This window comes from Melanerpes formicivorus, unplaced genomic scaffold (assembly GCF_026170545.1).
Source record: "Melanerpes formicivorus ecotype bairdi unplaced genomic scaffold, bMelFor1.0.p_v2 SCAF_250, whole genome shotgun sequence".
In the NCBI taxonomy this organism is placed as follows: Eukaryota; Metazoa; Chordata; class Aves; order Piciformes; family Picidae; genus Melanerpes; species Melanerpes formicivorus.
In genome coordinates this window covers 191,118-202,627 of record NW_027142602.1, presented here as the reverse complement: position 1 = coordinate 202,627, position 11,510 = coordinate 191,118, and the positions used below count along the sequence as shown (strand labels likewise).

Below are 11,510 nucleotides of genomic sequence, written 5' to 3'. Positions count from 1 at the left end.
GCTGGTTGATTCCCTGATTCTCTCCTTTGGTGCAGCTTTCCTCCTGCTGGTCCCTGCCGCCCCGAGCAGCCCTGGCACGGCAGCCACCAGATGGCAGCCCAGGATAGGCACTGCCGGCACAGCCTCGGTCCCGAGGCGCTGCCCGCTCCCTCCAGCGCAGGTTCGGAAGCCTCCCGGCGGTTCGTGTCTGTACGGCAGGTGGGAAGGGAGGCTCTGGCCACGGCGATGCTCTCATAGAACGACTGAGGTTGGAAGAGACCTCTCAGATCACGCTGTCCAAGCCTTAACCCAGCACTGCCAGGGCACCACCACCCCCATGGCCCTCAGCACCACATCCCCAGGGCTTTGAAACCCCTCCAGGGCTGGGGACTGCACCACTGCCCCTGGGCAGCCTGGGCCAATTTTCTCTTTTAGGGAAGAAATTGTTCCTCATGGCCACCCTAAACCTCTCCTGGTGAACTTGAGGCTCTTGTCCTGCCACTTGTTCCTTGGGAGAAGAAAACAACCTGGCTCCAGCCTCCTTTCAGGGAGCTGTAGAGAGCAATGAGGTCTCTGCTCAGCCTCCTTTGCTCCAGGATTCAGGAGCTGCCTCCTGGCACAGCATTTGGCCTGCTGCTCCTGCATGGGACAAGGACACAGCTTGCCTCTCCTACCCCTCACCCACCATGAGCACAGCTGCAGCCCCTGGGTGCTCCTGGCTGGTGCTGTCCACCCTGGCAGGGGCTGTTCCATGGTCTGCTGCTCCTCAGAGCTGTGCTTCCCTCTGGATGAGGAAATTCCTGTGATGGAGCTGAGGTAAAGCCCAAACTGCCCCAAAGCCAAGCTTGGGACCCTCTTGGGGCTGGGTGACCCAGGGAGCCCCATCAGAACTTAGCAAACCCCACAAAACCCTCACCCAAAGCACATCAAGCTCCACCAAACCCCCCCAAAACCTCACCAAAACCACTTCAACTCCCACCAACCCCCATCAACCCCCAAAAACCTCACCCAAACCACAAACTCCACCAAACCCCCTCAAAACCTCACCCAAACCACATCAAGTTCCACCAACCCCCCCCAAAACCTCACCAAAACCACTTCAACTCCCACCAACCCCCATCAACCCCCCCCAAACCTCACCCAAACCACATCAAACTCCACCAAACCCCCCCAAAACCTCACCCAAACCACATCAATCCCCACCAAACCCCCTCAAACCCTCACCCAAACCACATCAACCCCCACCAAACCCCCTCAAAACCTCACCAAAACCACTTCAACTCCCACCAACCCCCCATCAACCCCCCCAAAACCTCACCCAAACCACATCAACCCCCCACCAAACCCCCTCAAAACCTCACCAAAACCACATAAAACTCCACCAAACCCCCACAAAACCTCACCAAAACCACTTCAACTCCCACCAAACCCCCTCAAACCCTCACCCAAACCACATCAAACTCCACCAAACCCCCTCAAACCCTCACCCAAACCACATCAAACTCCACCAAAGCCCCTCAAAACCTCACCAACCCCACACCAAACCCAACCAAGCCCCATCCAACCCCACCAAACCCCCATCCAACCCCACCAAGACCCACCAGAACCCCCACCCAAGACTCAGCAAGGCCTCCCAAACTCCACCAAATGCCACCCAGAGCCACCAAAGGAGCCCCAGGGGAGTAGCACAGCTCCCAGCCCTGCACCCCAGGGCTTCCCCAGGAGCGGTTCTGCATTCAAGGCCCCCAATCAGCTTTGAGTGTGAGCTCTGCTGCTGCTTGCAAGGAACCAGCCAGGGTCATTTGGGCTGATTGTTGACTTTATTGCATGAGCACAGAGCTTCTACCCATGCTGGCTGCCCTGGGAGGTTGGCTGGTGCTCTGTGGGCACCTGGTGGCCACGGGAGAGGGCAAGGAAGGAGTGCTGGGGGCTCAGGGGATGGGCAAGAAAGGGGTGCTGGGGCTCAGGGGTGGGCAAGAAAGGGGTGCTGGGGGCTCAGGGGTGGACAAGAAAGGGGTGCTGGGGCTGAGGGATGGGCATGAAAGGGGCACTGGGGGCTCAGGGATGGACAAGAAAGGTGTGCTGGGGCTGAGGGATGGGCATGAAAGGGGCACTGGGGGCTCAGGGATGGGCAAGAAAGGGGTGCTGGGGCTGAGGGATGGGCATGAAAGGGGTGCTGGGGGCTCAGGGGTGGACAAGAAAGGGGCACTGGGGGCTCAGGGGTGGGCAAGAAAGGGGCACTGGGGGCTCAGGGGTGGAGAGCTGGGAGCATCACCCTAAAAATCGATGCTCTTGAAGTCCGTGGAGCAGCGGCAGCGGCCGTCCGGGGACCTGGAGCAGGTGGAGCTGGGCAAGCAGGGGCAGCTGTGGCGCTGGCGCTCCCCCGGGAACGGCGCCTGCGGAGACACAGCGCAGAGGAGCGGCAGCAGCCAGGCCGTCAGGGCGCCGCCGCCGCCCGACACCTATCCGACGGCATCAATACCCCGCGGAAACGCTCCGGCTGCTCTCGCAGCTTTCACGGGGATCAGCCTGCGATCGATTCTCCTCTCCCTCGGGGCCGCTCCGTGCTGCGAGGAGCAGCTGCGGCGCCGCTAAATCCTGCTGCTGGCCGCTCGGCATCGATCCGGGAGCGCAGCTTGGGCTGAGCCTGGCTGCGGCTGCTGGGACCCCAGGGAGCGGCGGCGGCGGCGGCGGAGCCGAGCTCCGGACTGACCCCCCTGTGCCCGGCGGGGCTAATCCCGGTGTGTCCGGTGGGGCTGAGCCGGCAGGAACTGAGCTGCTGGGCAGCAACTGAGCTGCTGGGCAGGAGCTGAGCTGCTGGGCTGCAACTGTGCTGCTGGGCAGGAGCTGAGCTGCTGGGCTGCAACTAAGCTGCTGGGCAGCAACTGAGCTGCGGGGCAGGAGCTGAGCTGCTGGGCAGGAACTGAGCTGCGGGGCAGGAGCTGAGCTGCGGGGCAGCAACTGAGCTGCTGGGCAGGGGCTGAGCTGCTGGGCAGCAACTGAGCTGCTGGGCAGGAGCTGAGCTGCTGGGCAGCAACTGAGCTGCTGGGCAGGAACTGAGCTGCTGGGCAGGAACTGAGCTGCTGGGCAGGAACTGAGCTGCGGGGCAGGAGCTGAGCTGCGGGGCAGGAGCTGAGCTGCGGGGCAGGAGCTGAGCTGCGGGGCAGCAACTGAGCTGCTGGGCTGCAACTGAGCTGCTGGGCTGCAACTGAGCTGCTGGGCAGGAGCTGAGCTGTGGGGCAGGAGCTGAGCTGCTGGGCAGCAACTGAGCTGCTGGGCAGGAGCTGAGCTGCGGGGCAAGAGCTGAGCTGCGGGGGCAGCAACTGAGCTGCTGGGCAGGAGCTGAGCTGCTGGGCTGCAACTGAGCTGCTGGGCAGGAATTGAGCTGCTGGGCAGGAATTGAGCTGCTGGGCAGGAGCTGAGCTGCTGGGCAGGAGCTGAGCTGCTGGGCAGGAGCTGAGCTGCTGGGCAGGAGCTGAGCTGCTGCTGCCTCCAAGGCATCATCTCAGCTTCTCCTGGCCAGCTGCAGCACTCAGGGCTCCAACCCCAGCAGCTGGGCTGGAGGTTTTCCTTCAGGGAGTGGAGCAGGGGCTCGGTGCCAGCTGTGAGTTGGCAGCCACAGCACCCCAAGGGGTGCATCCTGAGGATTTTGGGTGGCAGAGGAAGGCCTGGAGACAAGGAGGCTGAGGAGAGAGTCTCTGGCTCTCTGCAGCTCCCTGAAAGGAAATTGGAGCCAGGTGGGGGTTGGGCTCTCCTCCCAAGGAACAAGGGACAGGACAAGGGGAAATGGCCTCAAGCTGCCCCAGGGGAGGTTTAGGTTGGACATGAGGAATTATTTCTGCAGTGGTGGAGTCCCCATCCCTGAAGGGGTTTCAGAGCCATGGAATGGAATGGAATGGAATGGAATGGAATGGAATGGAGTGGAATGGGAGTTAACCAGGTTGGAAGAGACCTCAGAGCTCACCAAGTCCAACCTCTCCCCCAGCACCATCTGATCAACTCAGCCATGGCTCCAAGGGCCTCAGCCAGGCTCTTCCTAAACCCCTCCAGGGATGGGGACTCCACCACCTCCCTGGGCAGCACATCCCCAGGGCCAATCTCTCTGGCTGGGAAGAATTTCTTCCTCCCCTCCAGCCTGAACCTCCCCTGGCACAGCTTGAGACTGTGTCCTCTTGTTCTGCTGCTGGGTGCCTGCATGGGAGAAGAGCCCAACCCCCACCTGGCTCCAACCTCCCTGCAGGGAGTTGCAGAGAGCAAGAAGGTCTCCCCTGAGCCTCCTCTTCTGCAGGCTAAGCAACCCCAGCTCCCTCAGCCTCTCCTCCCAGGGCTGTGCTCTCCTCTTGCTGCTGCCCAAAGAGCTCTCAGCTCAACCAAAAGGGGGAAAGGAGAATCAAAGCAAAGCTCAGAGCTCACAAATCCTCCTGCTCCCATCACTAACATTTTAATTTTCCCACCTGACAAGCCAAGATCTATCACCAGGAGCAGCCAGGAACAGCTTCAGCAGGCACCTGATTAGTGCCACCGAGCTCTGCCATCCACCCACCATCAATTACCTCCTACCTCTGTGCTGGCAGCTCGGTGCTGGGGGGGGGGGGGCTTCCCACAGGAGAATCATAGAAGGAGGTTGGAGCCAGGTGGGGGTTGGGCTCTTCTCCCAGGCAAGCAGCACCAGAACAAAAAGACACAGTCTCAAGCTGTGCCAGGGGAGGGTTAGGCTGGAGGGGAGGGAGAAATTCTTCCCAGCCAGAGAGATTGGCCCTGGGGATGTGCTGCCCAGGGAGGTGGTGGAGTCCCCATCCCTGGAGGTGTTTAGGAAGAGCCTGGCTGAGGCTCTTGGTGCCATGGCTGAGTTGATCAGATGGTGCTGGGGGTGAGGTTGGACTTGGTGAGCTCTGAGGTCTCTTCCAATCTGGTTGATTCTATCCTATCCTATCCTATCCTATCCTATCCTATCCTATCCTATCCTATCCTATCCTATCCTATCCTATCCTATTCTTATTCTATTCTATTCTATTCTATTCTATTCTATTCCATTCCATTCCATTCCATTCCATTCCATTCCATTCCATTCCATTCCATTCCATTCCATTCTATTCTATTCCATTCTATTCTATTCCATTCTATGATAGTTTGAACTGGATGATCTTGAAGGTCTTTTCCCGTCCCGTCCCGCCCCGCCCCGTCCCGTCGCGTCCCGCCGCACCCCCGGCAGGCTCCGCGGGCCGGGCCCCGCGCGCCCAGCGCTGCCGGCTGAGCCGCTGCGCGGAACGCGGTCTTTTGTCCCTGCGGCGCCGCCGTCCGGCCGCGCCGCGCGGGTGAGGCCGCTGCCAGGAGGCGCCGGGGAGGGCGGAAGGGGCTGGGGGGGGGGCGCGGCGCCCGGCGGCATGGAGGGGACCCTGGAGCAGCACCTGGAGGACACGTAGGGCCGGGAGGGGACCCTGGGGCCGAGGGCGGGGCGGGGGCGAGGGGGGAGCCCCGGAGCCCGGCGCGGGGGCAGGGGGCAGGGGGGGGTGGTGCGGGCCTGGCCCGGCGCTGACCGCCGCTCTCTGCCCCCCCCGCAGCATGAAGAGCCCGGCCGTGGTGGGCGTCCTCTGCACCGACTCGCAGGGGCTCAACCTGGGCTGTAAGTAAGCCAGCACCGCCGGGGGCCTGCCCCAGCGGAGAGCCGGAGCCGCCGGGGGCCTGCGGGAGGCCACGGAAGGGGGGGGGGGGAGGGGGGCGGCAGCGCCTGCCCAGGGCCTGCTGAGGGGCGCGGGGCGCTGGGGCTGACTGCCTTGGAGACCCCGGGCTGGGAGTACCCTGCCCTGCCCTGCCCTGTCCCGCTGAGGGCTCCTGGGGAGAGGGGGGCAGCAGGCCCTGCTCGAACAGAGGCTCTGGGTAGGGGAGCACTGGGCCCTGCCCCACGAGTGACCCCAGGTGGGGTGTGCCTGGTCCTGCCCTGCCCCACGAGTGACCCCCGGGTGGGGTGTGCCTGACCCTGCCCTGCCCCACCAGAGACCCCGGGTGGGGTGTGCCTGGCCCTGCCCTCCTGGTTTGGGGGGTCCCAGGCTGGGGTGTGCCTGGCCCTGCCCTCCTGGTTTGGGGGGGTCCCAGGCTGGGGTGTGCCTGGCCCTGCCCTCCTGGTTTGGGGGGTCCCAGGCTGCTGCTGTCCCCACTCTTGGAGCACACCAGACCCTGCCCTGCTGTAGCCTTCCCTCCCCACCCCCTTTGGGTGTCCCCAGGGGCTCCTCCAGCACCCAGCTGCTCCGTGGCATGCCCTGGGGCACAGCAGAGCCACTCCAGCTGAGCCTTTTGGCTGCCTTGAGGGGCAGCACCCAGCTGCTCCGTGGCATGCACTGGGGCACAGCAGAGCCACTCCAGCTGAGCCTTTTGGCTGCCTTGAGGGGCAGCACCCAGCTGCTCCGTGGCATGCCCTGGGGCACAGCAGAGCCACTCCAGCTGAGCCTTTTGGCTGCCCTGAGGGGCAGCACCCAGCTGCTCCGTGGCATGCTCTGGGGCACAGCAGAGCCACTCCAGCTGAGCCTTTTGGCTGCCTTTGAGGGGCAGCACCCCGGGAAGGTGCTGGGGAGAGCCCACAGCAGGGGCAGGTGGGCCTGGGGGGGAGCAGCTCCCCTTGGCTGTGGTGGGAGGCTGCTCCATGCACAGTGCTGGCATGGCAGCTGGGGCTTCAGCCAACGTCTCCCTCCTCCCACAGGCAGAGGAACCCTCTCAGATGAGCACGCTGGGGTCATCTCTGTCCTGGCCCAGCAGGCGGCCAAGCTGACCTCTGACCCCACTGACACGCCTGTGGTGTGCCTGGAGTCAGACACTGGGTGAGTTCCCAGCCCTGGGCTGGCCACTTGGCTCCCCCTTTGCCTTTCCCCCAGCATCAGATCCCTGGGGCAGCTCTCCTTACCTTGAGCTGAGCTGGAGGAAGCTTCACCCCTGCAGCCGTGGGGGGGAGGCAGTCACTGCCCCCAGGCTGGAGGTCAGTGGGAGCTCAAGGAGCTGGGAGAGCAGCAGCAAACCTTGCAGGGGGAGGTGGTTGCTGCAGCTCTGTTCCACTCTTGGGATCCTCCTGGATCACAAAGCTCAGCTGGAGCCAGCAGTGGGGCAGGCAGAGGCTCCTCCAGCACTCTTCATGGCAGCAGACAGACAGCTCTGCTGCAGAGCTGGGGAGGGGGGGGGCTGCAGCCACTGAATCCCACCAAGCCCAGCAGGGTGGGGGGGCTGGAAGGGACCTCTGGGCATCATCCAGACCACCCCCCCCTGGCTAAAGCAGGGCACCCACAGCAGCTTGCCCAGGAGCAGAACAGCCAGGCAGGTGTTTGAGCCTCCAGAGAGTGCTGTTCCTGTCCAGCTTCCACTCCCCTCAGCTCCAGCTCCTCCTCCTCCTCCTGCTGCTGGCTGCCTTCTCACCCACCTCACTTTCCATGTTCTAGGAATATCATGATCCAGAAGCACGACAGCATCACTGTAGCAGTGCACAAGCTGGCATCCTGACCCTCAGGAACCTGCCCAGAGCTTCCCTCCCTCCTCCTCCTCCTCCTCCTCACTGGACAACCAAACTCTCCTCTGCTGCTGCAGTGCCAGCCTGTGCTTGCAAGAACCACACTTGGGCTCCTCTTCCCCACAGCTCCTCTGCAGCTGGCAGGCTCTCTGCTCTCCAACTCACACCTCAGCACTTGTGCTGCTGAGGATGAAGTGTGGGCCACTGGCCAAGCTGGTGTGCTGAGCAGGTGCTCCAAGGTGTTTGTGTGTGTCTGTGTGTGGCCCTGGCTTCTTGGAGAGCTCAATAAATCACCTGCAAAACCCTTGGCTGCTCTTGGTGCTTTCCTTTCTCCCCAGAGCCAAGGGAGAGATCTCCTCCCAGTGCCTTCTTCAGTGCTCAGGGCTTGGCAGAGGCTGCCCAGGGAGGTGGTGGAGTCCCCAGGCCTGGAGGTGTGCAAGCAAGGGGTGGCCACTGGCACCTGGGGATGTGGTTTGCTGGCTGTGGTGGGGTTGGGTTGGTGCTGGGCTGGAGGAGCTCAGAGGCCTCTCTTCCAACCCAAACAATTCTGTGATGCACAGATGGCAAAAAGGTTGGGAGGGACCCTCCAAGGGCATCTTGTCCACATCCCCTGCAGCCAGCAGGGACACCTCCAGCAGGAGCAGCCTGCCCAGGGGCCACAGCCAGGCTGATCTTAAATGCCTCCAGGGTTAGAGCTTGAAGAGACCCTCAAAGCTCATCCTGTCCCCTGCAGCCACCAGGGACACCTCCAACAGGAGCAGGCTGTCCAGGAGCACAGCCAGGCTGATCTTAAACACCTCCAGGGCTAGGGCTTGAAGGTCATCTTGTCCACATCCCCTGCAGCCAGCAGGGACACCTCCAGCAGGAGCAGGCTGCCCAGGGCCACAGCCAGGCTGAGCTCAAACACCTCCAGGGTTAGAGCTTGAAGGGACCTTCAAAGCTCATCCTGTCCCCTGCAGCCACCAGGGACACCTCCAGCAGGAGCAGCCTGCCCAGGGCCACAGCCAGGCTGATCTCAAACACCTCCAGGGTTAGGGCTTGAAGGTCATCTTGTCCACATCCCCTGCAGCCACCAGGGACACCTCCAGCAGGAGCAGGCTGCCCAGGGCCACAGCCAGGCTGATCTTAAATGCCTCTAGGGTTAGGGCTTGAAGGTCATCTTGTCCACATCCCCTGCAGCCACCAGGGACACCCTCCAGCAGGAGCAGGCTGTCCAGGGGCCACAGCAAGGCTGATCCCAAATGCCTCCAGGGTTAGGGCTTGAAGGTCATCTTGTCCACATCCCCTGCAGCCACCTGGGACACCTCCCAACTGGAGCAGGCTGCCCAGGGCCACAGCCAGGCTGATCTTAAATGCCTCCAGGGCTAGGGCTTGAAGGTCATCTTGTCCACATCCCCTGCAGCCATCAGGGACACCTGCAGCAGGAGCAGGCTGTCCAGGGCCACAGCAAGGCTGATGTCAAACACACCTCCAGGGTTAGAGCTTGAAGGTCATCTTGTCCACATCCCCTGCAGCCACCAGGGACACCTCCAGCAGGAGCAGGCTGCCCAGGAACACAGCCAGGCTGATCTCAAACACCTCCAGGGCTAGGGCTTGAAGGTCATCTTGTCCACATCCCCTGCAGCCACCAGGGACACCTGCAGCAGGAGCAGGCTGTCCAGGAACACAGCCAGGCTGATCTTAAATGCCTCCAGGGTTAGGGCTTGAAGGGACCTTCAAAGTTCATCCTGTCCCCTGGAGCCACCAGGGACACCTCCAGCAGGAGCAGCCTGTCCAGGCCCACATTCAAGGCTGATGTCAAAACACACCTCCAGGGTTAGAGCTTGAAGGTCATCTTGTCCACATGCCCTGCAGCCAGCAGGGACACCTCCAGCAGGAGCAGCCTGCCCAGAGACATATCAAGGCTGATCTCAAACACCTCCAGGGTTAGGGCTTGAAGGTCATCTTGTCCACATCCCCTGCAGCCAGCAGGGACACCTCCAGCAGGAGCAGGCTGCCCAGGAGCACATCAAGGCTGATCTCAAACACCTCCAGGGTTAGGGCTTGAAGGTCATCTTGTTCCACATCCCCTGCAGCCACCAGGGACACCTCCAGCAGGAGCAGGCTGCCCAGGGCCACAGCCAGGCTGAGCTCAAACACCTCCAGGGTTAGGGCTCCAACCACCTCCCTGCACAACCTGCTCCAGTGTCTCCCCAGCCTCGCCTGTGCAGAGCTTCCTCCTGGTGTCCAACCTAACTCTTGCCCTGCTCCAGTTTCAAGCCTTTGCCTCTCACCCTGTCCCCACAAAGCCTTGGCCACATCCCCTCCCCAGCCTTCAGACACTGAAATGCAGCTCTCAGGTCTATGAGGAGGAGTGCACAGAGGCCTGAATCCATGAGGGCCTCCTCCAGGGCACAAATTCCCTGCCCCAGGAGTTTCTCCTAGGCAATGTTTAGCCTCCCCCCCTGGTTCAAGGTCCTGTGCCAGAGTTATTTGGTTACCCTGCCTTGGATTGAAGTTCAAACCCCCCACGTGCCTGGTTCCCCCCCTGAGCTGGGGATGGATGTTGAGAGCCTCCTCAGGAGCCCAGGCCTCTCTCCCCCTCTCAGAGGTGAGCTGGGAATCAATCCTGCAAGGCAGGAGACCTCCACAGCAGTGCTTGCCCTGTGTCCAGGGAAGAGATCTTAACTCATGGAGTCCAGCCCTTAACCCAGCACTGCCAGGGCACCCCCAAAGCATGGCCCTCAGCACCACAGCTTCCAAACCCTTCCTCTCCCCAGCTGATTCTCCCCCCTCTGCTCCTCTCTGCTGAGACCTCACCTGCAGCACTGTGCCCAGCTCTGGGACCCCCAGCATGAGAAACCCCTCCAGGGATGGGGACTCCACCACCTCCCTGGGCAGCCTGGGGCAGGCCTGGGCAGCCTTCAAGAGGAAGAAGCAGGTTGGAAAAGACCTCAAGGATCAGCAAGTCCAAGCTGTCCCCCAGCACCTCCTGACAACCAAACCATGGCTCCAAGGGCCACATCCAATCCCCTCTGGAACACCTCCAGGGATGGGGACTCCACCACCTCCCTGGGCAGCACATTCCAATGGCTAACAACTCTCTCTGGGATGAACTTTCTGCCTCACCTCCAGCCCTGAACCTCCCCTGGCACAGCTTGAGACTGTGTCCTCTTGTTCTGGGGCTGGGTGCCTGGGAGAAGAGCCCAAGCCCCACCTGGCTCCAACCTCCCTGCAGGGAGTTGCAGAGAGCAAGAAGCCTCAGGGTGGCTGCTGGAGGGTGGGAGGTCAGGCAGGGGTAGGGGCAGGAGCAGGGGAAGGAGCAGGGCAGGAGCAGGGGAAGGAGCAGGGGCAGGAGCAGGGGCAGGAGCAGGGCGGGGAGCAGGGGCAGGGGCAGGGGGAAGGGGCAGGGCAGGAGCAGGAGCAGGGGGCAGGGCAGGAGCAGGGGCAGGGCAGGAGCAGGGGCAGGAGCAGGAGCAGGGGAAGGGGCAGGGGCAGGAGCAGGAGCAGGGGCAGGGCAGGAGCAGGGCAGGAGCAGGGGAAGGAGCAGGGGCAGGAGCAGGAGCAGGGGCAGGGCAGGAGCAGGGGCAGGGCAGGGGCAGGGGCAGGAGCAGGGCAGGAGCAGGAGCAGGGGAAGGAGCAGGGCAGGAGCAGGGCAGGGGCAGGGGAAGGAGCAGGGGCAGGAGCAGGGCAGGAGCAGGGGAAGGAGCAGGGCAGGAGCAGGAGCAGGGGAAGGAGCAGGGCAGGAGCAGGGCAGGGGCAGGAGCAGGGGCAGGAGCAGGGCAGGAGCAGGGGAAGGATCAGGGCAGGAGCAGGGCAGGAGCAGGGGAAGGAGCAGGGGCAGGGGAAGGAGCAGGGGCAGGAGCAGGGGAAGGAGCAGGGGCAGGGGCAGGGCAGGGGCAGGAGCAGGGGACAGGAGCAGGGGAAGGAGCAGGGGCAGGAGCAGGGGAAGGAGCAGGGGAAGGAGCAGGGGCAGGGGAAGGAGCAGGGGAAGGAGCAGAAGCAGGGGCAGGAGCAGGGGCAGGAGCAGGGGCAGGAGCAGGGCAGGGGCAGGGGCAGGAGC

General features: G+C 62.9%; 2 protein-coding genes across 2 annotated transcripts in view; both read left to right on the top strand.

Annotated features, from left to right (window-relative positions):
* The first annotated feature begins 5,292 nt into the window (after positions 1-5,292).
* Positions 5,293-7,773, top strand: LAMTOR5 (late endosomal/lysosomal adaptor, MAPK and MTOR activator 5). The gene is made up of 4 exons (XM_068169945.1): positions 5,293-5,398; positions 5,541-5,602; positions 6,674-6,791; positions 7,401-7,773. The coding sequence occupies exons 1-4, from the start codon at positions 5,364-5,366 to the stop codon at positions 7,459-7,461; spliced, it is 276 nt and encodes a 91-aa protein (XP_068026046.1). The 5' UTR covers positions 5,293-5,363; the 3' UTR covers positions 7,462-7,773.
* Positions 7,658-11,510, top strand: part of SLC16A4 (solute carrier family 16 member 4) — a 23,913-nt gene continuing 20,060 nt past the window's right edge. Inside the window, 1 exon segment of the mRNA XM_068169955.1 lies at positions 7,658-7,684. Coding sequence (XP_068026056.1) covers positions 7,658-7,684 — 27 coding nt within the window.